Consider the following 25,158-nt stretch of genomic DNA (forward strand, 5'->3'; position numbering starts at 1 on the left):
CACGGGTCTGCCCGTCTGAGAGAACAAGCTGAGCTCATAATAGGAATTCATGAATAATATACTGTACCAGTGTCCAGGCTGTATCACAATTGGCCGTGATTAGGAGTCCCATAGGGCGGCGTACAATTGGCCCAGCGCCGCCCGGGTTTGGCCGGTGTAGGCCCTCATTGTAAATAAGAATTTGTTCTTAACTGACTTGCCTGGTTAAATAAAGGTTACATTTAAATATATATATATATAATAATAAACCACACAAACCTCATGACTATGTATTTTCTATGTCTTCTGTAAGTCTGCAACTGCCTGAAACACCTCCAAAAGAAATGCCTTTCAGTCTACTATCAGATGCAATATTAGTAGCTGACTGTACAGTATGGTGTGGTGCATTCTGGACAGGAAAAGGAAATAACCTTCATGTCTTCAAATATTGTTTCCAGCAGAGTATTTTCAAAAACACTCCTCTTTTTACATTTCCATTTCATAAATACAATGTTAATAAAGCACAGAGAAGAGGAGGAAAAATATATGTTTTAGTGATGGAGGACATGCAGCCTTATTGGAAACAAACGCTGTTCTAATGATCGTTTTAGTGATGGAGGACATGCAGCCTTATTGGAAACAAACGCTGTTCTAATGATCGTTTTAGTGATGGAGGACATGCAGCCTTATTGGAAACAAACGCTGTTCTAATGATCGTTTTAGTGATGGAGGACATGCAGCCTTATTGGAAACAAACGCTGTTCTAATGATCGTTTTAGTGATGGAGGACATGCAGTCTTATTGGAAACAAACGCTGTTCTAATGATCGTTTTAGTGATGGATGACATTCAGTCTTATTGAAAACAAACGCTGCTCTAATGATCGTTTTAGTGATGGAGGACAAGCAGCCTTATTGGAAACAAACACTGTTCTAATGATTGTTTTAGTGCTGCAGGACAAGCAGCCTTATTGGAAACAAACGCTGTTCTAATGATCGTTTTAGTGATGGAGGACATGCAGCCTTATTGGAAACAAACGCTGTTCTAATGATCGTTTTAGTGATGGAGGACATGCAGCCTTATTGGAAACAAACGCTGTTCTAATGATCGTTTTAGTGATGGAGGACAAGCAGTCTTATTGGAAACAAACGCTGTTCTAATTAATGATTGTTTTAGTGCTGCAGGACAAGCAGCCTTATTGGAAAGAAACGCTGTTCTAATGATTGTTTTAGTGCTGCAGGACAAGCAGCCTTATTGGAAAGAAATGCTGTTCTAATGATTGTTTTCGTGCTGCAGGACAAGCAGCCTTATTGGAAACAAAGGCTGTTCTAATGATCGTTTTAGTGATGCAGGACAAGCAGCCTTATTGGAAACAAACGCTGTTCTAATGATCATTTTAGTGCTGCAGGACAAGCAGCCTTATTGGAAACAAACACTGTTCTAATGATTGTTTTAGTGATGGAGGAAAAGCAGCCTTATTGGAAACAACGGCTGTTCTAATGATCGTTTTAGTGCTGCAGGACACGCAGCCTTATTGGAAACAAAGGCTGTTCTCAGGGCAGGTCTGTTTGTGGCTAGATATGTTCAAGTAGCGTCGGGGACAATTGTAGCGTTTTAGGCAGTGTTGTAGTACGGTGTCGGATACATTTGTACTCTGTCATTTGTACTCGCAGCAAGAGTGTGACTCTGTCAACTGGTTTTGGCATGGAGCAGCTCACAGAAGAATGACATCGGTATCCGGTAGGATAGGAAAGACGTTTCAACTTATGAATCTACCAGTAAATGCTAACTAAGGCAACAAAGGGTAAGTAAACCAGGTGTTGGAAAACGTTTAGTCAGAAGTGTTGGTTAGTAGGCTATTTGTGATGTCATCACGCGCTGTTTGCATCAGGGACGTAGACATGGATGAGCCTTGGTGGACAGAGGCCCACCCACTGGGGAGCCAGGCCCTGACAGGCCCACCCACTGGGGAGCCGGGCCCTGACAGGCCCACCCACTGGAGAGCCGGGCCCTGACAGGCCCACCCACTGGGGAGCCGGGCCCTGACAGGCCCACCCACTGGGGAGCCAGGCCCTGACAGGCCCACCCACTGGGGAGCCAGGCCCTGACAGGCCCACCCACTGGAGAGCCAGGCCCTGACAGGCCCACCCACTGGGGAGCCGGGCCCTGACAGGCCCACCCACTGGAGAGCCGGGCCCTGACAGGCCCACCCACTGGGGAGCCGGGCCCTGACAGGCCCACCCACTGGGGAGCCGGGCCCTGACAGGCCCACCCACTGGAGAGCCGGGCCCTGACAGGCCCACCCACTGGGGAGCCGGGCCCTGACAGGCCCACCCACTGGAGAGCCGGGCCCTGACAGGCCCACCCACTGGGGAGCCGGGCCCTGACAGGCCCACCCACTGGGGAGCCGGGCCCTGACAGGCCCACCCACTGGAGAGCCGGGCCCTGACAGGCCCACCCACTGGGGAGCCGGGCCCTGACAGGCCCACCCACTGGGGAGCCGGGTCCTGACAGGCCCATCCACTGGGGAGCCAGGCCCTGACAGGCCCACCCACTGGAGATCCAGGCCCTGACAGGCCCACCCACTGGGGAGCCGGGCCCTGACAGGCCCACCCACTGGGGAGCCGGGCCCTGACAGACCCACCCAATCAGATTGATGTGGTTTAAGCATTGTTGTTGACTTCAAACAATCTCGTTTTTATTTTTTCTATTTAAAAAAAGGTGTGATTTTGAGAGTGAAAATCTGAAAACATAGGAAAGACACCACGTGTGAAAACAATCCTCCGCTGGACGGGCCGTTTGGGAACTTTTTGGCTAAATTAGAGTGCACCCACTTCTCCAGGCACCACTACATCACTGGATAGGTCTGATGGAAAGACAGCAGTCACAGACAGCACGATGTTAAAGCACCACTACACCACTGCATAGGGCTGATGGAAAGACAGCAGTCACAGACAGCACGATGTTAAAGCACCACTACACCACTGCATAGGTCTGATGGAAAGACAGCAGTCACAGACAGCACGATGTTAAAGCACCACTACACCACTGCATAGGGCTGATGGAAAGACAGCAGTCACAGACAGCATGATGTTAAAGGATAAGCAGTCCATAAACTCTAACATAATAAGCCAGTAGGTGCCAATCAGAAGAATAAAAAACACAACCATTAAGCAATTCCTTCTCTTTGCAAAAAAAACATGTCACTTTTAGCACTCAAAATTAACCTCTGACCTTAAAGTGGAACTGACAGTGTTAACTACTTTGCAGATATGAAACAAACAGACAATCATGTCAGTCAAAAATATCAAAATTCCCAGTTTATGCCACATAACCAACTTCATGAGAGGTTTTAAAAATAGGTTATATTTGACTCGGCATTACATGACGTACACTAAGGCATTGTTGGCAGAATAGATGGGTGCAGTTTAATGCATGTATAGTATAATTCACCAATACAAAAATTATCATTATTATAATCCTTATTTTATTCATCCTTAGCCCTTCTCTGAATGCGTAGAAGGCCCATTGTTCCCCACTGTGTTTGGGTTAGTAAACATTTGTAGAGTGGCTCCATTTTCTCCGGTCTTGGTCTTCAATCGATCTCACTTTAAGTGGTCTCGAACACATTGATTTTAGGTGACTTTTAACCCTAACCCTTTTCCTAACCTTAACCTAATTCTCATAACTTGCTATGTTAATTCTCCTAACTTGCTACGTAAGTTATCCTAACCTTACTACGAAAAGTTTGCTGTACTCCATCTAGTCAAAACCGGCAATACTGCCTGCAGAACAGTGTGAGTTTCCAATAACGCGGTACTCTGCACGACAACTCGTCACCACCATCATTCAGAATCCACCGTTATAATACCTAGTGCTAACATGTCATGTGTCCTGATATTGTCCACATTCGGATTGGGATATTCTATGAAAAGTGTCTACACATGGCATTAAAATGTCTTATCTGCCCACTGTCCGCATTGTGACCTCATTTCCTGGTCTCTCCCTGTCTGAAAATTATTTCACAGCTAATATTGATGTATTTATTTTAAGATACAAATTGATGGCATAAGTCAATGGGGCCACCTGTCAATGATTTTAGAGTGTGGGATAAGGATGATATAAATGGCTTCACTTCACTGTACAGATCTAAACTTGTAAGAAGATATCCAGACACAATGGGTCCCTGGATAGAGCCGGAGGTGGTCAGACTGACCAGGTGAAAGCGATGATCCCTTATTGATGTCACCTGTTAAATTCACTTCAAATCAGTGTAGATGAAGGGGAGGAGACAGTTGAGACATGAATTGTGTATGTGTGTCATTCAGAGGGTGAATGGACAAGACAAAATATTTAAGTGCCTTTGAACGGGATTTGGTAGTAGGTGCCAGGAGCACCGGTTTGAGTGTGTCAAGAACTGCAACGCTGCTGGGTTTTTCACGTTCAACAGTTTCCCGTGTGTATCAAGAATGGTCCACCACCCAAAGGCCATCCAGCTAACTTGACAGAACTGTGGGAAGCATTGGAGTCAACATGGGTCAGCATCCCTGTGGAATGCTTTTGACACCTTGTAGAGTCCATGACCTGACGAATTGAGGCTGTTCTGAGTGGAAAAGGGGTACAACTCAATATTAGGAAGGTGTTCCTAATGTTTTGTACACTCAGCGTATTTTGAGTTCTGATGGGGTAGGACAGTTGAACTAAGACAATGAGGCGTCTATAAATTCTATTCTTCAAGAATCAATGGGTATACATCATCAATATTTTGAAGTGTAAAAAGTGATGCATCAACTGCAGATTGTCCCTTCAAGACGTGGTCTGGGTATGAACTGAATCCTACTGTTAGCATAAAAAAAGGTTTGAAGATAGGAAAAAGTATTTGAACCACAAGGTATTGTCCTAACCTGACTGAGTGTTTTCACCAGCTGATTAATTAGCTTTCGACTCGGACCAAGATGACGCAAAAAAGACGACAACTTTTACATTTTTCCTTCAAACGTTTTTTTTTCTCCTCCCTACCATTTAAAAATTTAATAAATATTAACATTTAAAGCTTTTCATTCATGTATATACAAGAACTATACAATACACATAATGATGTTATGAACTGCAAGACAGGAATGAGGTAATGCACAAGTTGAAACAGCGTGACATCAGACCAACCACTCTGCAGACTTCCAGCATTCTCTCTACTTCTCCACTGACATCATTCTACTTTACATTCTGTTGGCTGGCTGTTAGTTTCTTAGATAATACTATGCTGCTGAAATGTACACTATATACAATATTACTTGAAAAAAATATATCACTTACAAAAAAAATATCAAGAATGGTTTTCTTTTTTTATCTTTTAAAGCATATGTGAGTTTTTCCACAAAGGTAATGTGCATGCTACAGTGGGGTTGGCTTTACAAACAGACTTGACCTGTTGACCTTTAGATGACCTCTGAGGTCAATCTCTTGTAAATGGTTGTTTGGGAAGCACGTCAACAATAAGAGCACCAATGGGCAGAGGTTACAAAGCTCCCTGGAGGATGTTACATCATCACCAAGACACTGCGACATCATCACCAATACATTGTGACATCATCTCCAAACTTGTGACATCATCTCCAAACTTGTGACATCACCACTTCAACTTGTGACAGCCCCCAAAGTTAAGGTTTTTGGCCGTGCCAAACAATATCTTCACAATATTAAAGTTCAATAAGTAGTTCTGATGCACTTTCATAATATGTTTGCACAACTGTACACAGATCAGGAAGTAAATGGTAGCAATGCAGTCGTCACATTGTTTAACATGTCTTGTAGTCATTTTAGTTCCAGCACCATTTTATTTTCTTGTTTATTATTCCATTTATTAACTGAAGCAGAGAGGGCTGAGTGATGCAGTGCAAATGCATAGAGATCACTCTGCTGGTTCGATGAGGTAACCATTACTGGTCTAAGTCCACTGGCATGGATTTATTTTAAATTGTATGTTAATTTATTCTTGCAGCAATCGGTTGAGAGTCCAGTCCAATCCATCAGATGTTTGTAATAATGTTGTAATAAAGTTGTCACATTGTAACATTGTCATATTGTAACATTGTCACATTGTAACGCTGTAACACTCTAATGCTGTAACAACGTTGCAATGACGTTTAGCTGACAGAAGTCACGGTGGACCATATTACTGAGCAGCAAGTCCCAGGATAAGTCAGTGATCATGTCAGCACATGGGACAGGGTTCTGGTTGTTCTGGTTCTGTGAGCTGAGTCTGATCCTACATCCCCCCTTCTTGACCTGGCAGCAGCAACGCCAGCCACAGTTCCAGCAGGCCCGGGTTCAGGGCCGGCGGATTGGCCTAAAGAGCGGTTGTTTGGACTGCTGTGCTCTTTAGATGGCGATAAAGCAGGGTCTCCATTGGAGTCTGGAGCAGCGTTGGATCGGAGCCGGGGCCGGAGAGGCGGGCTGGGACCTGGAGGTAGAGAAGGGAGCCCAGGGACCGAGTCTCCATCCCCGACCCCAAAGGAAGGACCCTGGGGAACGACGGCACTCGCCGACGGTAAGGTGGTCAGGCCCTGAGCAGTGGAGCGAGGCCGTCTAGTTGTCTTAGTGGTTCGGGATGGGCTCTGGGTGGTGGGGAGTGGGGAGTCAGATGGTAGGGTGGTGGAGGCGGTGGGGTTGGGCTGGGTGGAGGTCTCCTGGTCTGGGCCCGTCTCAGAGTCTGAGTCGGAGGATCCTCCAGTCTTGTGGAGGTCTGGGGATGGAGAGAAGAGGGTGGTGAAGCCTTCCTTCTTGTTGCAGGACTCACAGCACAGCTTGTTGTATCCTGGAATGGAACAGTAACGGGCTAGGACCTCCATCTGGCAGAATATAGACTTGTCTCCAAGACATGGCTCATCTGTGGGGCGAGAGCAGAGTCAGACACATTACGGCTCTTTCCTCATACAGTAGTGACATTAACCCAACACCTGGCAACCCAACACCTGGCAACCTCTTCAACTATATCCCGTTCCGCTGGCATGCACTGAAAACTGGTGGCTTTCTCCTGGCTTTTCTTTTGCAAAATAACTAGGAATGAAGTGACTTATTTTCTAATAAATGTGTATTACATATAACATCACATTAAGGTGTGGGCTGGTCACTGTATTATAAAGTAACAGGTATATTTCTCTCCAGTAGCTGGACTATTCTGTCCATTCAGAATTCCCCTGTGGGAACATGGCGGTTCTCAACACCCATGAATGATAAGATGCCGTCTGCTCTCTTAAGGTCCTTACTACTGAATAGTGTCTGTTCCAGGTGAGTAGCAGTCAACAATAACAATACTGGAAGACATGGCGACCCGCACACTGTCAGAAAAATGAATACATCCAAAACTGAGGCTTGAATGCAAAATATAGATGTTTATTAAAACACCCGACAACAGAAAGAGTTGACCAATACTATCCAAGAGATTGTTACTTACGTCTACCTTCAACTTGCAATTAAAACAGTTAAATAAATCTCTTGCACTGCTCGTTTCTAAAATGGATACCTACTCTACTGAAGTGGAAAGTTTGGAGTTAATGGCCAATGTGACGGAGGAGCGACTCCATGACCTGGATGGAGAACAACCAATGGCTGGGTTTCACTGTGGGACTGTTTTTATGGTCTTATTAACACTAAAGATAACAACTACATCATTAATAATATATATACACTACTGTTCAAATGTCTGGGGTCACTTAGAAATGTCCCGTGTCTTCCCTGTGGCTCAGTTGGTAGAGCATGGTGTTTGCAACGCCAGCATGGTGTGTGCAACGCCAGGGTTCTGTGTTCGATGCCCACGGGGGGCCAGTACAAAAAAAAATGCATGAAATGTATGCATTCACTACTGTAAATGACTAAAATGTAAAAAATGTCCTTGCTTTTGAAAGAGAAACACATTTTTTTGTCCATTAAAATAACATAAAATTGATCAGAAATAGTGTAGACATTGTTAATGTTGTAAATGACTATTGTAGCTGGAAACGGAATATCTACATAGGCGTACAGAGGCCCATTATCAGCAACCATCACTCCTGTGTTCCAATGGCACGTTGTGTTAGCTAATCCAAGTTTAGAATTTTAAAAGGATAATTGATCATTAGAAAACCCTTAGAATCCTAGCCGTGGGAAGTAGGGGTGCTGCACCCCCTGAAAAATCTGAATTTAATAAAAATATTTATTTCACAAAAGAAGTGCACCTGGCCTTTACTAGGCCTCTATTAGCGGACTGATGTAGCATCTGAGGCGCAGGCAGATTTATTTTTTCAACACCCACCCCAGTCGACAAAATAATTCTACTTATGGAAACTCAATCGTTTCCCATTTTAAATATTTGGTAGTAGATATACACAGAGTGTACAAAACATTAGGAACACCTTCCTAATATTGAGTTGTACCCCTTTTGCCCTCAGAACAGCCTCAATTCGCCTGGGGATGGAATCTACTAGGTGTCATAAGTGTTCCACAAGGATGCTGGCCCATGTCGACTCCAATGTGGTGTCAAGTTAGCTGGATGTCCTTTGGGTGGTGGACCATTCTTGATACACACGAGATACACACGAGAAACTCTTCAGCGTGAAAAACCCAGCAGCATTGCAGTTCTTGACACACTCAAACTAGTGTGCCTGGCACCTACTACTTTCAAAGGCACTATAATCTTGTGTCTTGTCCATTCACCCTCTAAATGGCACACATACACAATCCATGTCTCAAGGCTTACAAATCCTTCTTTAACCCGTCTCCTTCCATTTTTACTTCCCTTCATCTATACTGATTGAAGTGGATTTAACAGGTGACATCAAAAAGGGATTATAGCTTTCACCTTGATTCACCTAGTCAGGCTATTTTATTTATAAATATTTTATTTGACCTTTATTTAACTAGGCAAGTCAGTTAAGAACACATTCTCATTTACAATGAAGTCCTACCAAAATGCAAAAGTCTTTGTCATTGAAAGAGCAGGTGTTCCTAATGTTTTGTATACTCAGTGTAGCTTCTTCTGTAGATAAAACCATTGCCAGAAACTAACAGAACGCTCAAATCAATTCAATCCAACCTCAGTAGATGGAATATCCCAGTTGCGGCTGGATTTCTGTAGTTCAATGCTTCCTATGGCTCTGGCTATTGGGCAGAAAGTCATAGAGCGGCTTCAAAATGTATATGGCAAGGTGAACGATCCCAGATAAAATGAACACATTTACAAAGAGGGAAAGATGTAGGAGGACTATCCGTACCTAACCTTAAATTGTATTTCCAGGCACTAGCATTTCGCCCCATCCTAAATTGGTTTAGACATGATTATTCTGCCCCCTGGCTCCTATTGCCCTGGAAGAGGTGGTCTTCACTGATACCTCCCTTACACAATGTAAAACTATGCTTTAACCCTATTATTGCTCACACAATTTCTAGTTGAAAAACAATGTAACTGGGAATCAAAATGGCATTTCCACACTCCCAATATTTCACAATAATGCCTTGTGATCTGGAGGATAGCCTTTAGAATCCCCTCAATGGTCCAAATGTGGAATCCGTATCCTTACTGATATCATGGACATTAATGGTTTAAGAACATTGCAAGGAAACATTTTTCTATATTTACAACTTAAGTCAGCTATGGAGACCTTTGGGAAACCCAGCTACTGAAACCTCCAATGATGGGATTTATAAAATAAGTTATCTGGGCTCCTAATAGGAGTGCACTATGATATATAAACTACTTTTGGAAAGCTCATATTCTGAGCTAGCCATTAAAAAAGTACAGTCTACAGATCTACTTGAATCTGAACAATCCTTTAACTCGAACAGAATATGGACACAATAAGACCATGGCATTTTGTAATCCAAACCACCAATTTATACATTTGAAGTTTGTTCGTTGACTGTATTTAACACCAAGGAAACGTTTTACAATGCGCAACTGTCACTGTGTCCCCTAAATCAGGTAGGCACATTCTTTCATTTGATGTGGGTGTGCCCTACAGATAAATAGCTGTTTATCCCACGAAGTTCATGAATTTAAATATTCAATGCTTTCCTTTAGTTATGTTACTTAACGATGATAGCCCCTTGAATCTCTCAATCAATCAGAGAAGATTACTGCTGGAGAGCAGCACTGCTGCTGAAAAATGATTGGCTCTAAGATGGCGACTACCTCACTCTCCCATTTAACCAGTTACCAGTTACTGTTAGAAGTTATAACACTAGAATTATCAACAACAAGAAGGAATGGGGCTGGTCAGGGAACATTTGAGGATGAGGGCAGGTGGAAGGGGGCTGGTCAGGGAACATTTGAGGATGAGGGCAGGTGGAAGGGGGCTGGTCAGGGAACATTTGAGGATGAGGGCGGGTGGAAGGGGGCTGGTCAGGGAACATTTGAGGATGAGGGCGGGTGGAAGGGGGCTGGTCAGGGAACATTTGAGGATGAGGGCGGGTGGAAGGGGGCTGGTCAGGGAACATTTGAGGATGAGGGCAGGTGGAAGGGGGCTGGTCAGGGAACATTTGAGGATGAGGGCGGGTGGAAGGGGGCTGGTCAGGGAACATTTGAGGATGAGGGCGGGTGGAAGGGGGCTGGTCAGGGAACATTTGAGGATGAGGGCAGGTGGAAGGGGGCTGGTCAGGGAACATTTGAGGATGAGGGCGGGTGGAAGGGGGCTGGTCAGGGAACATTTGAGGATGAGGGCGGGTGGAAGGGGGCTGGTCAGGGAACATTTGAGGATGAGGGCGGGTGGAAGGGGGCTGGTCAGGGAACATTTGAGGATGAGGGCAGGTGGAAGGGGGCTGGTCAGGGAACATTTGAGGATGAGGGCGGGTGGAAGGGGGCTGGTCAGGGAACATTTGAGGATGAGGGCGGGTGGAAGGGGGCTGGTCAGGGAACATTTGAGGATGAGGGCGGGTGGAAGGGGGCTGGTCAGGGAACAATTGAGGATGAGGGCGGGTGGAAGGGGGCTGGTCAGGGAACATTTGAGGATGAGGGCGGGTGGAAGGGGGCTGGTCAGGGAACATTTGAGGATGAGGGCGGGTGGAAGGGGGCTGGTCAGGGAACATTTGAGGATGAGGGCGGGTGGAAGGGGGCTGGGTTATTTTTGTATGCGTTTATTTGATTGTTTTTGTACTTGTAACCCCGCTTTGAAAAACAAAAGAATGACAAAACTGAATAAAAAGTTGGTCACAAAAGAAAAGAGATTTGGACCTCTTGGCGTAACGCCTAAGGTTATGGGTTGACTCCCAGTCAGGATTATTCCCCGAATTCACTACACACTGTACCTCAAACATATTTCTCAGACATACTCTTTAGTATCAGATGTTTAAAACGGTAAGCCGCTAAGAATAGAACAGACTAGAATCCAATAAAATCCAATAGAAGAATAGAATAGAATCCAATAAAATCCAATAGAAGAATAGAAGACTAGAATCCAATAAAATCCAATAGAAGAATAGAATAGAATCCAATAAAATCCAATAGAAGAATAGAAGACTAGAATCCAATAAAATCCAATAGAAGAATAGACTAGAATCCAATAAAATCCAATAGAAGAATAGAAGACTAGAATCCAATAAACTCCAATAGAAGAATAGAATAGACTAGAATCTAATAAAATCCAATTGAAGAATAGAATAGACAAGGATTTTATTGGATTCAATAGAAGCATCCCATGCTCACTTACTGGAGGAGAGTTTGTGGACAGGATTGTCAGGAACAATCTGATGTACACCCTCCGTCTTCGTTGTTGAATTCTCCATGGCTTCTTTAGTGAACGGGGGCAGCGATGACTGTCCTGTTTATACCACAGGATGACAGACGGCAACATTTACACATTATTACATGGTGGGACTTTGGCTTGCAAAATTCAGATTTTCCAGAAATCCAGGTTGGACGATTCCAGATGTCTTGCTTTTTCCTTACTTCTTCTGGTAATGTACCGACTGGGAGTTCTGGACATCCTGGGGAAAGTTACCTTAACTGCAACCCTACATAAGGGTTCTTTGGGAAGGGTGATGGTTCTATGTGGAACCATAATGACTCAAATAGCCCTTTGAGCTCTTTAATGGTTCTTTACAGTTCAGAAAATGGTTCTTTCCTCTTCTAGTGCTAATTAAAATGAAGGGGAAGCAGCTCATTAGAATATTTGGGGGCGTGGTTTACACACAGCTCTTTTTGTGCAGCTGTGAGTGAGAGAGTCATGTCAGGTTATCTGATGTGTTGTGTTATGCCATTACATTTTGTATATGACTATGGCCAGTGATGGTGTCCTGTGAAAGACTCATGTTATGGCCTTGTGTCAGTTGAGAACAGATGACTAAATCAGTCAGTGGGTCTGAATTCTCTCCTCAGGGACCCCAGCTGTTCCAGAGGAAGCTCATTTGATTCAACTTCTCAATAATAACACCTATGGTATTTTAACAATATAACATGTCTGACCAGAATAAAACCCTGTGTGGTTTTCAATAGGATCTACAAAGAACATTTAAGATTAAAGAAGGTTCTTTATAGAACCATTCTCCATAAAGGTTCTATAAAAGGACCATAGGAAAAGGGTTGCAACCATAGTAGAACCCTTTTTTGATGCTATATAGAACCTTTTACTAATGGTTCTTTATAGAACATTAGCAACATGTTCCATTTAGAACCTTGAGCATGGTTCTTCATAGAACCTTCAAAAAAAGGTTCCATATAGCACCAAAAGGGATTTGCTATGGCAGTGGTCCCTGAACTAGGGATTTGTGACCCCATGTGGGGTCCGCTGACACGGAAATGTGTTTTTTTTTATACATACAGTATATATACAGTGCTGTGAAAAAGTATTTTCCCCCTTTCTGATTTTCTCTATTTTTGAATATTTTTGATAGTGAATGTTATCAAATCTTCAACCAAAACCTAATATTAGATAAAGGGAGCCTGAATTTACAAATAACAAAAAAATATGAACTTCTCGTTTCTGCCACAACATCTCAGTAGGGATTAGGTCTGGACTTTGACTAGGCCATTCCAAAACTTCAAATGTGTTGTTTTTTAGCCCTTTTCATGTAACCAACAACATACACCAAGGGGACATCAGTAACCAACAATACAACAAACACAAACCACAGTGAAGCAGTAGCCTATGTCCTAACTTGACATAAACATGGTCTCACACAAAGCCACAAGGCACCATCTGTTCCAAACTCCCCAGGTAATCAGAGCTCTTTAAGAACCCCCTCCTCTCCTCTCCTGTCTCCCCAGGTAATCAGAGCTCTTTAAGAACCTCCTCCTCTCCTCTCCTGTCTCCCCAGGTAATCAGAGCTTTTTAAGAACCCCCTCCTCTCTTCTCCTGTCTCCCCAGGTAATCAGAGCTCTTTAAGAACCTCCTCCTCTCCTCTCCTGTCTCCCCAGGTAATCAGAGCTCTTTAAGAACCTCCTCCTCTCCTGTCTCCCCAGGTAATCAGAGCTCTTTAAGAACCTCCTCCTCTCCTCTCCTGTCTCCCCAGGTAATCAGAGCTCTTTAAGAACCTCCTCCTCTCCTCTCCTGTCTCCCCAGGTAATTAGAGCTCTTTAAGAACCTCCTCCTCTCCTTTCTCCCCAGGTAATCAGAGCTCTTTAATAACCTCCTCCTCTCCTCTCCTGTCTCCCCAGGTAATTAGAGCTCTTTAAGAACCCCCTCCTCTCCTGTCTCCCCAGGTAATCAGAGCTCTTTAAGAACCTCCTCTCCTCTCCTGTCTCCCCAGGTAATCAGAGCTCTTTAAGAACCCCCTCCTCTCCTCTCCTGTCTCCCCAGGTAATCAGAGCTCTTTAAGAACCCCCTCCTCTCCTCTCCTGTCTCCCCAGGTAATCAGAGCTCTTTAAGAACCTCCTCCTCTCCTCTCCTGTCTCCCCAGGTAATCAGAGCTCTTTAAGAACCCCCTCCTCTCCTCTCCTGTCTCCCCAGGTAATCAGAGCTCTTTAAGAACCCCCTCCTCTCCTCTCCTGTCTCCCCAGGTAATCAGAGCTCTTTAAGAACCCCCTCCTCTCCTCTCCTGTCTCCCCAGGTAATCAGAGCTCTTTAAGAACCTCCTCCTCTCCTCTCCTGTCTCCCCAGGTAATCAGAGCTCTTTAAGAACCCCCTCCTCTCCTCTCCTGTCTCCCCAGGTAATCAGAGCTCTTTAAGAACCTCCTCCTCTCCTGTCTCCCCAGGTAATCAGAGCTCTTTAAGAACCTCCTCCTCTCCTCTCCTGTCTCCCCAGGAAATCAGAGCTCTTTAAGAACCTCCTCCTCTCCTCTCCTGTCTCCCCAGGTAATCAGAGCTCTTTAAGAACCCCCTCCTCTCCTGTCTCCCCAGGTAATCAGAGCTCTTTAAGAACCTCCTCCTCTCCTCTCCTGTCTCCCCAGGTAATCAGAGCTCTTTAAGAACCTCCTCCTCTCCTCTCCTGTCTCCCCAGGTAATCAGAGCTCTTTAAGAACCCCCTCCTCTCCTCTCCTGTCTCCCCAGGTAATCAGAGCTCTTTAAGAACCCCCTCCTCTCCTCTCCTGTCTCCCCAGGTAATCAGAGCTCTTTAAGAACCCCCTCCTCTCCTCTCCTGTCTCCCCAGGTAATCAGAGCTCTTTAAGAACCTCCTCCTCTCCTCTCCTGTCTCCCCAGGTAATCAGAGCTCTTTAAGAACCCCCTCCTCTCCTCTCCTGTCTCCCCAGGTAATCAGAGCTCTTTAAGAACCTCCTCCTCTCCTGTCTCCCCAGGTAATCAGAGCTCTTTAAGAACCTCCTCCTCTCCTCTCCTGTCTCCCCAGGAAATCAGAGCTCTTTAAGAACCTCCTCCTCTCCTCTCCTGTCTCCCCAGGTAATCAGAGCTCTTTAAGAACCCCCTCCTCTCCTGTCTCCCCAGGTAATCAGAGCTCTTTAAGAACCTCCTCCTCTCCTCTCCTGTCTCCCCAGGTAATCAGAGCTCTTTAAGAACCCCCTCCTCTCCTCTCCTCTCCTGTCTCCCCAGGTAATCAGAGCTCTTTAAGAACCCCCTCCTCTCCTCTCCTGTCTCCCCAGGTAATCAGAGCTCTTTAAGAACCCCCTCCTCTCCTGTCTCCCCAGGTAATCAGAGCTCTTTAAGAACCTCCTCCTCTCCTGTCTCCCCAGGTAATCAGAGCTCTTTAAGAACCTCCTCCTCTCCTCTCCTGTCTCCCCAGGTAATCAGAGCTCTTTAAGAACCTCCTCCTCTCCTCTCCTGTCTCCCCATGTAATCAGAGCTCTTTAAGAACCTCCTCCTCTCCTCTCCTGTCTCCCCAGGTAATCAGAGCTCTTTAAGAACCCCCTCCTCTCCTCTCCTGTCTCCCCAGGTAATCAGAGCTCTTTAAGAACCCCCTCCTCTCCTCTCCTGTCTCCCCAGGTAATCAGAGCTCTTTAAGAACCCCCTCCTCTCCTGTCTCCCCAGGTAATCAGAGCTCTTTAAGAACCTCCTCCTCTCCTGTCTCCCCAGGTAATCAGAGCTCTTTAAGAACCTCCTCCTCTCCTCTCCTGTCTCCCCAGGTAATCAGAGCTCTTTAAGAACCTCCTCCTCTCCTCTCCTGTCTCCCCAGGTAATCAGAGCTCTTTAAGAACCCCCTCCTCTCCTCTCCTCTCCTGTCTCCCCAGGTAATCAGAGCTCTTTAAGAACCCCCTCCTCTCCTCTCCTGTCTCCCCAGGTAATCAGAGCTCTTTAAGAACCCCCTCCTCTCCTGTCTCCCCAGGTAATCAGAGCTCTTTAAGAACCTCCTCCTCTCCTGTCTCCCCAGGTAATCAGAGCTCTTTAAGAACCTCCTCCTCTCCTCTCCTGTCTCCCCAGGTAATCAGAGCTCTTTAAGAACCTCCTCCTCTCCTCCCCTGTCTCCCCAGGTAATCAGAGCTCTTTAAGAACCTCCTCCTCTCCTCTCCTGTCTCCCCAGGTAATCAGAGCTCTTTAAGAACCCCCTCCTCTCCTCTCCTGTCTCCCCAGGTAATCAGAGCTCTTTAAGAACCTCCTCCTCTCCTGTCTCCCCAGGTAATCAGAGCTCTTTAAGAACCTCCTCCTCTCCTGTCTTCCCAGGTAATCAGAGCTCTTTAAGAACCCCCTCCTCTCCTCTCCTGTCTCCCCAGGTAATCAGAGCTCTTTAAGAACCTCCTCCTCTCCTCTCCTGTCTCCCCAGGTAATCAGAGCTCTTTAAGAACCCCATCCTCTCCTCTCCTGTCTCCCCAGGTAATCAGAGCTCTTTAAGAACCCCCTCCTCTCCTCTCCTGTCTCCCCAGGTAATCAGAGCTCTTTAAGAACCCCCTCCTCTCCTCTCCTGTCTCCCCAGGTAATCAGAGCTCTTTAAGAACCTCCTCCTCTCCTCTCCTGTCTCCCCAGGTAATCAGAGCTCTTTAAGAACCTCCTCCTCTCCTCTCCTGTCTCCCCAGGTAATTAGAGCTCTTCAAGAACCCCCTCCTCTCCTCTCCTGTCTCCCCAGGTAATTAGAGCTCTTTAAGAACCTCCTCTCCTCTCCTGTCTCCCCAGGTAATCAGAGCTCTTTAAGAACCCCCTCCTCTCCTCTCCTGTCTCCCCAGGTAATCAGAGCTCTTTAAGAACCCCCTCCTCTCCTCTCCTGTCTCCCCAGGTAATCAGAGCTCTTTAAGAACCCCCTCCTCTCCTCTCCTGTCTCCCCAGGTAATCAGAGCTCTTTAAGAACCTCCTCCTCTCCTCTCCTGTCTCCCCAGGTAATCAGAGCTCTTTAAGAACCCCCTCCTCTCCTGTCTCCCCAGGTAATCAGAGTTCTTTAAGAACCCCCTCCTCTCCTCTCTCCCCAGGTAATCAGAGCTCTTTAAGAACCTCCTCCTCTCCTGTCTCCCCAGGTAATCAGAGCTCTTTAAGAACCTCCTCCTCTCCTGTCCTGTCTCCCCAGGTAATCAGAGCTCTTTAAGAACCCCCTCCTCTCCTGTCTCCCCAGGTAATCAGAGCTCTTTAAGAACCCCCTCCTCTCCTCTCCTGTCTCCCCAGGTAATCAGAGCTCTTTAAGAACCTCCTCCTCTCCTCTCCTGTCTCCCCAGGTAATCAGAGCTCTTTAAGAACCCCCTCCTCTCCTCTCCTGTCTCCCCAGGTAATCAGAGCTCTTTAAGAACCTCCTCCTCTCCTCTCCTGTCTCCCCAGGTAATCAGAGCTCTTTAAGAACCTCCTCCTCTCCTCTCCTGTCTCCCCAGGTAATCAGAGCTCTTTAAGAACCTCCTCCTCTCCTCTCCTGTCTCCCCAGGTAATCAGAGCTCTTTAAGAACCCCCTCCTCTCCTGTCTCCCCAGGTAATCAGAGCTCTTTAAGAACCTCCTCCTCTCCTCTCCTGTCTCCCCAGGTAATCAGAGCCCTTTAAGAACCCCCTCCTCTCCTCTCCTGTCTCCCCAGGTAATCAGAGCTCTTTAAGAACCCCCTCCTCTCCTCTCCTGTCTCCCCAGGTAATCAGAGCTCTTTAAGAACCCCCTCCTCTCCTGTCTCCCCAGGTAATCAGAGCTCTTTAAGAACCTCCTCCTCTCCTGTCTCCCCAGGTAATCAGAGCTCTTTTAGAACCTCCTCCTCTCCTCTCCTGTCTCCCCAGGTAATCAGAGCTCTTTAAGAACCTCCTCCTCTCCTCTCCTGTCTCCCCAGGTAATCAGAGCTCTTTAAGAACCTCCTCCTCTCCTCTCCTGTCTCCCCAGGTAATCAGAGCTCTTTAAGAACCCCTTCCTCTCCTCTCCTGTCTCCCCAGGTAATCAGAGCTCTTTAAGAACCTCCTCCTCTCCTGTCTCCCCAGGTAATCAGAGCTCTTTAAGAACCTCCTCCTCTCCTGTCTCCCCAGGTAATCAGAGCTCTTTAAGAACCCCCTCCTCTCCTCTCCTGTCTCCCCAGGTAATCAGAGCTCTTTAAGAACCTCCTCCTCTCCTCTCCTGTCTCCCCAGGTAATCAGAGCTCTTTAAGAACCCCCTCCTCTCCTCTCCTGTCTCCCCAGGTAATCAGAGCTCTTTAAGAACCTCCTCCTCTCCTCTCCTGTCTCCCCAGGTAATCAGAGCTCTTTAAGAACCTCCTCCTCTCCTCTCCTGTCTCCCCAGGTAATCAGAGCTCTTTAAGAACCTCCTCCTCTCCTCTCCTGTCTCCCCAGGTAATCAGAGCTCTTTAAGAACCCCCTCCTCTCCTCTCCTGTCTCCCCAGGTAATCAGAGCTCTTTAAGAACCCCCTCCTCTCCTCTCCTGTCTCCCCAGGTAATCAGAGCTCTTTAAGAACCCCCTCCTCTCCTCTCCTGTCTCCCCAGGTAATCAGAGCTCTTTAAGAACCCTCTCCTCTCCTGTCTCCCCAGGTAATCAGAGCTCTTTAAGAACCCCCTCCCCTCCTCTCTTGTCTCCCCAGGTAATCAGAGCTCTTTAAGAACCTCCTTCTCTCCTGTCTCCCCAGGTAATCAGAGCTCTTTAAGAACCTCCTCCTCTCCTGTCCTGTCTCCCCAGGTAATCAGAGCTCTTTAAGAACCCCCTCCTCTCCTGTCTCCCCAGGTAATCAGAGCTCTTTAAGAACCCCCTCCTCTCCTCTCCTGTCTCCCCAGGTAATCAGAGCTCTTTAAGAACCTCCTCCTCTCCTCTCCTGTCTCCCCAGGTAATCAGAGCTCTTTAAGAACCCCCTCCTCTCCTCTCCTGTCTCCCCAGGTAATCAGAGCTCTTTAAGAACCTCCTCCTCTCCTGTCTCCCCAGGTAATCAGAGCTCTTTAAGAACCTCCTCCTCTCCTCTCCTGTCTCCCCAGGTAATCAGAGCTCTTTAAGAACCTCCTCCTCTCCTCTCCTGTCTCCCCAGGTAATCAGAGCTCTTTAAGAACCCCCTCCTCTCCTGTCTCCCCAGGTAATCAGAGCTCTTTAAGAACCTCCTCCTCTCCTCTCCTGTCTCCCCAGGTAATCAGAGCCCTTTAAGAACCCCCTCCTCTCCTCTCCTGTCTCCCCAGGTAATCAGAGCTCTTTAAGAACCCCCTCCTCTCCTCTCCTGTCTCCCCAGGTAATCAGAGCTCTTTAAGAACCCCCTCCTCTCCTGTCTCCCCAGGTAATCAGAGCTCTTTAAGAACCTCCTCCTCTCCTGTCTCCCCAGGTAATCAGAGCTCTTTTAGAACCTCCTCCTCTCCTCTCCTGTCTCCCCAGGTAATCAGAGCTCTTTAAGAACCTCCTCCTCTCCTCTCCTGTCTCCCCAGGTAATCAGAGCTCTTTAAGAACCTCCTCCTCTCCTCTCCTGTCTCCCCAGGTAATCAGAGCTCTTTAAGAACCCCTTCCTCTCCTCTCCTGTCTCCCCAGGTAATCAGAGCTCTTTAAGAACCTCCTCCTCTCCTGTCTCCCCAGGTAATCAGAGCTCTTTAAGAACCTCCTCCTCTCCTGTCTCCCCAGGTAATCAGAGCTCTTTAAGAACCCCCTCCTCTCCTCTCCTGTCTCCCCAGGTAATCAGAGCTCTTTAAGAACCTCCTCCTCTCCTCTCCTGTCTCCCCAGGTAATCAGAGCTCTTTAAGAACCCCCTCCTCTCCTCTCCTGTCTCCCCAGGTAATCAGAGCTCTTTAAGAACCTCCTCCTCTCCTCTCCTGTCTCCCCAGGTAATCAGAGCTCTTTAAGAACCTCCTCCTCTCCTCTCCTGTCTCCCCAGGTAATCAGAGCTCTTTAAGAACCTCCTCCTCTCCTCTCCTGTCTCCCCAGGTAATCAGAGCTCTTTAAGAACCCCCTCCTCTCCTCTCCTGTCTCCCCAGGTAATCAGAGCTCTTTAAGAACCCCCTCCTCTCCTCTCCTGTCTCCCCAGGTAATCAGAGCTCTTTAAGAACCCCCTCCTCTCCTCTCCTGTCTCCCCAGGTAATCAGAGCTCTTTAAGAACCCTCTCCTCTCCTGTCTCCCCAGGTAATCAGAGCTCTTTAAGAACCCCCTCCTCTCCTCTCTTGTCTCCCCAGGTAATCAGAGCTCTTTAAGAACCTCCTCCTCTCCTCTCCTGTCTCCCCAGGTAATCAGAGCTCTTTAAGAACCTCCTCCTCTCCTCTCCTGTCTCCCCAGGTAATCAGAGCTCTTTAAGAACCCCCTCCTCTCCTCTCCTGTCTCCCCAGGTAATCAGAGCTCTTTAAGAACCTCCTCCTCTCCTCTCCTGTCTCCCCAGGTAATCAGAGCTCTTTAAGAACCCCCTCCTCTCCTCTCCTGTCTCCCCAGGTAATCAGAGCTCTTTAAGAACCCCTGTTCCTCTCCTAAATGTCACCCATTCATGTTTGGACAACTCTCATCCTCCTTTCTAATACTTCATAAAGAGGTGTCCCCTAAATGTGTTTCACCCCCTGGAAGTCATTCCTCAGATAACAACTGGGTACAAAGCTCAATTCCCCCCATTCCCCCCAGGTGTTATGGAGGAGAAGGAGGGTCCATTTATATTGGCTTTCCCAACTGTTCAGATGCATGTATAGACACACACACACACACACACACACACACACACACACACACACACACACACACACACACACACACACACACACACACACACACACAAAGTGCTATAGAGGTCTCCTGATGCATTTATAGGGACAGCAGTAGGAACAGTTATTACACATCATTGACTTCTATCTGTGTGTGTGTGTTGTTCTGTGTGTGTGTGTTTCTGTGAGCGTGTGTGTGTGTTGTTCTGTGTGTGTGTGTGTGTGTGTGTGTGTGCATAAGAGCATGCATGTGTGTATGTATGTACTCTACCTGGACACGGGCTCAGTTTACAGATGAGGACAGTTTCAGGCTTGTCTCCCTCACACTGGCCGATGGTGTTGTCTGTGGCTCTACACACAACCTGTCTCTGTCGAATCCCCTCTCCACAGCTTACTGAACACTGTGGGGCCCACACAGAGAGACACAGAGAGACAGCGGGTTAGATAACCTGTCTCTGTCGAATCCCCTCTCCACAGCTTACTGAACACTGTGGGGCCCACACAGAGAGACAGCGGGTTAGATGACCTGTCTCTGTCGAATCCCCTCTCCACAGCTTACTGAACACTGTGGGGCCCACACAGAGAGACACAGAGAGACAGCGGGTTAGATAACCTGTCTCTGTCGAATCCCCTCTCCACAGCTTACTGAACACTGTGGGGCCCACACAGAGAGACAGCGGGTTAGATGACCTGTCTCTGTCGAATCCCCTCTCCACAGCTTACTGAACACTGTGGGGCCCACACAGAGAGACACAGAGAGACAGCGGGTTAGATAACCTGTCTCTGTCGAATCCCCTCTCCACAGCTTACTGAACACTGTGGGGCCCACACAGAGAGACACAGAGAGACAGCGGGTTAGATAACCTGTCTCTGTCGAATCCCCTCTCCACAGCTTTCTGAACACTGTGGGGCCCACACAGAGAGACACAGAGAGACAGCGGGTTAGATAACCTGTCTCTGTCGAATCCCCTCTCCACAGCTTACTGAACACTGTGGTGGCCAGAGAGACAGCGGGTCAGACGAGACTCAAAGCAGCTGGCTCTTCACAGTTGTTAGAAACAACGCTGAAATCCCTAGAACAGTTAGCTAGCACAATTCCTAAAACAAATCGATATAGAGCAACTTCCCTTTCCAGAAAACCCGGTAAACAACAGAGGAAAAAAGTGTTTATATTCAACAAAATCAATAAAATAGGACTCTGCTAGAGGGTCTGGAGATGCTAACCATCGTCTTCACGTCTCCTTCAGTGTGTGGTGACTGGAGAATGTTCCATACCAGGGGTGAGCTTCATTACAATTCAATTCAGTCAATTTCACAAAGAAAACTACAATTCTATTTTAGTGAACAGAAATTCCAATTCCATCATTGATTGAATTGAAATTGAGTTGACCCCAACCCTGATAAGTAGTACTGTAAGCTGTGTGACAGAGCTCCATGACCAGGTCCCTGTCTGTACTGAAGGCTCTTTGGTGGAGCTCCATGCTGGGACCCACCTGTTACCAGGCCCTTGTCTAGAGGATGCTCTGTGGTGAAGCTCTATGCTGGGACCCACCTGTGACCATGCCCCTGTCTAGAGGATGCTCTGTGTCGAAGCTCTATGCTGGGACCCACCTGTGACCAGGCACTTGTCTAGAGGATGCTCTGTGGTGAAGCTCTATGCTGGGACCCACCTGTGACCATGCCCCTGTCTAGAGGATGCTCTGTGTCGAAGCTCTATGCTGGGACCCACCTGTGACCAGGCACTTGTCTAGAGGATGCTCTGTGGTGAAGCTCTATGCTGGGACCCACCTGTGACCAGGCCCCTGTCCTCCACTGCGCAGGGCAGGCAGAGGGGTTACAGACCTTCCTGGTCTCAGGCTTGTCCTCTGTACAGTACTTAGTGTGGACCGTCCGGTTGGTGCCGTTGTGGAGGGCCTGCATACACTGAACAACCCTGGACTGGTAGCCAACCTTCCCACACGTCTTACTGCACGGGTTCCACTCCTCCACCAACCACCTGGGAGAGGAGGGAGAGAGAGGGAGGGAGGATTGAGGCAGACAGAATAAGAGAGGGGGGACAGACAGAATAAGAGAGAGGGGGGGGCAGACAGAATAAGAGAGAGGGGGGGGGCAGACAGAATAAGAGGGGGGGCAGACAGAATAAGAGAGAGAGGGGGGGCAGACAGAATGAGAGAGAGAGAGAGGGGGGCAGACAGAATAAGAGAGAGAGGGGGGCAGACAGAATAAGAGAGAGAGGGGGGGCAGACAGAATAAGAGAGGGAGGGGGGCAGACAGAATAAGAGAGAGAGGGGGGGCAGACAGAATAAGAGAGAGAGGGGGGGGCAGACAGAATAAGAGAGAGGGAGGGGGGCAGACAGAATAAGAGAGAGGGAGGGGGGCAGACAGAATAAGAGAGAGGTGGACGCAGACAGAATAAGAGAGAGGGAGGGGGGCAGACAGAATAAGAGAGAGAGGGGGGGCAGACAGAATAAGAGAGAGGGAGGGGGGCAGACAGAATAAGAGAGAGGGAGGGGGGCAGACAGAATAAGAGAGAGGGGGGGCAGACAGAATAAGAGAGAGAGGGAGGGGGGCAGACAGAATAAGAGAGAGGGAGGGGGGCAGACAGAATAAGAGAGAGGGAGGAGGGCAGACAGAATAAGAGAGAGGGAGGGGGGCAGACAGAATAAGAGAGAGGGAGGGGGGCAGACAGAATAAGAGAGAGGGAGGGGGGCAGACAGAAGAGAGAGGGAGGGGGGCAGACAGAATAAGAGAGAGGGGGGGGCAGACAGAATAAGAGAGAGGGAGGAGGGCAGACAGAATAAGAGAGAGAGGGGGGGCAGACAGAATAAGAGAGAGAGAGAGGGGGGGCAGACAGAATAAGAGAGAGAGAGAGGGGGGGCAGACAGAATAAGAGAGGGGGGGGCAGACAGAATAAGAGAGAGGGGGGGGCAGACAGAATAAGAGAGAGAGAGGGGGGGGGCAGACAGAATAAGAGAGGGGGGGGGGCAGACAGAATAAGAGAGAGAGAGAGGGGTAGAAAGACTTAGTCAGACCTCCTTGACTTCACTGACCTTTCATTTAATAAGGCCAGACTACCGTGGCACAGGGCACTCACCCCAACTATCTCATTATTCAATCTGTCTACTACTGGGAATGACTAGATTATTATCTACATTATTCAATCTGTCTACTACTGGGAATGACTAGATTATTATTAATCATTATTCAATCTGTCCACTACTGGGAATGACTAGGTTATTATTAATCATTATTCAATCTGTCCACTACTGGGAATGACTAGATTATTATTAATCATTATTCAATCTGTCCACTACTGGGAATGACTAGATTATTATTAATCATTATTCAATCTGTCCACTACTGGGAATGACTAGATTATTATTAATCATTATTCAATCTGTCCACTACTGGGAATGACTAGGTTATTATTAATCATTATTCAATCTGTCCACTACTGGGAATGACTAGATTATTATTAATCATTATTCAATCTGTCCACTACTGGGAATGACTAGGTTAGTCATCCAGACAGAGTGCATTAGCTTCAGTCCCTCTTCGAGAGGGAGAGTTCCTTAGAGCAATGATGATGATGATGATGATGAAGAACTGGATGCTCTGCTATCCACATGGCTGGGACATGGACAGAAAGGATAGAGGGGACAGTGAAGGGGAGAGGAGCTCACGTTGGCTGACTGCACTCGTTCACGTTGCACCTCTTCCGGATGGGTTTGGGCTTCTTGCTGGTTTCACAGAAGTTCCGGTGCACCAGTCGACTGTCGCTCTTCCTCCTGCATCCGTATTTGGTGTACTGTATACCTGCCAGACGGTCCAATTAAATTGGTTAGTACAATCTGTTGTAACGTCTGGCAAAACATACGTTTCTCAATTATACTGTAAATCATTTGACAGAAAGAAAATACAGGTGGCTATATGAACTAACACTGGAGAGAGAGAGAGCACACACACACACACACACACACACACACACACACAGAGAGCAACAGGGTAGGAAGAACCATCTGAATGTGAATGTGTCAGAGACCCCTTAGCAACATGTCCTGAGGACATTTAGGCTCTGCTCTGTGTCAACCAGGTTGGGACAATAGCACCAACCCACAGCAGGTTGCCGGGTTGGGACAATAGCACCAACCCACAGCAGGTTGCCAGGTTGGGCCAATAGCACCAACCCACAGCAGGTTGCCAGGTTGGGCCAATAGCACCAACCCACAGCAGGTTGCCAGGTTGGGCCAATAGCACCAACCCACAGCAGGTTGCCAGGTTGGGCCAATAGCACCAACCCACAGCAGGTTGCCAGGTTGGGCCAATAGCACCAACCCACAGCAGGTTGCCAGGTTGGGCCAATAGCACCAACCCACAGCAGGTTGCCAGGTTGGGCCAATAGCACCAACCCACAGCAGGTTGCCAGGTTGGGCCAATAGCACCAACCCACAGCAGGTTGCCAGGTTGGGCCAATAGTACCAACCCACAGCAGGTTGCCAGGTTGGGCCAATAGCACCAACCCACAGTAGGTTGCCAGGTTGGGCGAATAGTACCAACCCACAGCAGGTTGCCAGGTTGGGCCAATAGTACCAACCCACAGCAGGATGCCAGCCAGGTTGGGCCAATAGCACCAACTCACAGCAGGATGCCAGCCAGGTTGGGCCAATAGTACCAACCCACAGCAGGTTGCCAGGTTGGGCCAATAGCGCCAACTCACAGCAGGATGCCAGCCAGGTTGGGCCAATAGTACCAACCCACAGCAGGTTGCCAGGTTGGGCCAATAGCACCAACCCACAGCAGGT

At 47.6% G+C, this 25,158-nt stretch overlaps 1 protein-coding gene across 4 annotated transcripts in view; it reads right to left on the reverse strand.

Moving 5' to 3' along the window:
* Nucleotides 1–4,955: 4,955 nt before the first annotated feature.
* The window catches only part of adamts14 (ADAM metallopeptidase with thrombospondin type 1 motif, 14), a 128,770-nt gene continuing 108,567 nt past the window's right edge, over nt 4,956–25,158 (reverse strand). For 2 of the 4 annotated variants that reach the window (XM_029697491.1, XM_029697489.1), the window contains exons 18-22: nt 24,040–24,172; nt 22,145–22,352; nt 20,628–20,757; nt 11,657–11,767; nt 4,956–6,864 (exon numbers count right to left, since the gene is read on the reverse strand). In XM_029697491.1, coding sequence (XP_029553351.1) covers nt 6,185–6,864; nt 11,657–11,767; nt 20,628–20,757; nt 22,145–22,352; nt 24,040–24,172 — 1,262 coding nt within the window. In that variant the 3' untranslated portion in view covers nt 4,956–6,184. Of the gene's footprint in view, nt 6,865–11,656; nt 11,768–20,627; nt 20,758–21,272; nt 21,347–22,144; nt 22,353–24,039; nt 24,173–25,158 lie in introns of those variants that run through there. The other 2 variants (XM_029697492.1, XM_029697493.1) reach the window with 2 other exon arrangements.

This window comes from Salmo trutta, chromosome 18 (genome assembly GCF_901001165.1).
Source record: "Salmo trutta chromosome 18, fSalTru1.1, whole genome shotgun sequence".
Taxonomy (NCBI): Eukaryota; Metazoa; Chordata; class Actinopteri; order Salmoniformes; family Salmonidae; genus Salmo; species Salmo trutta.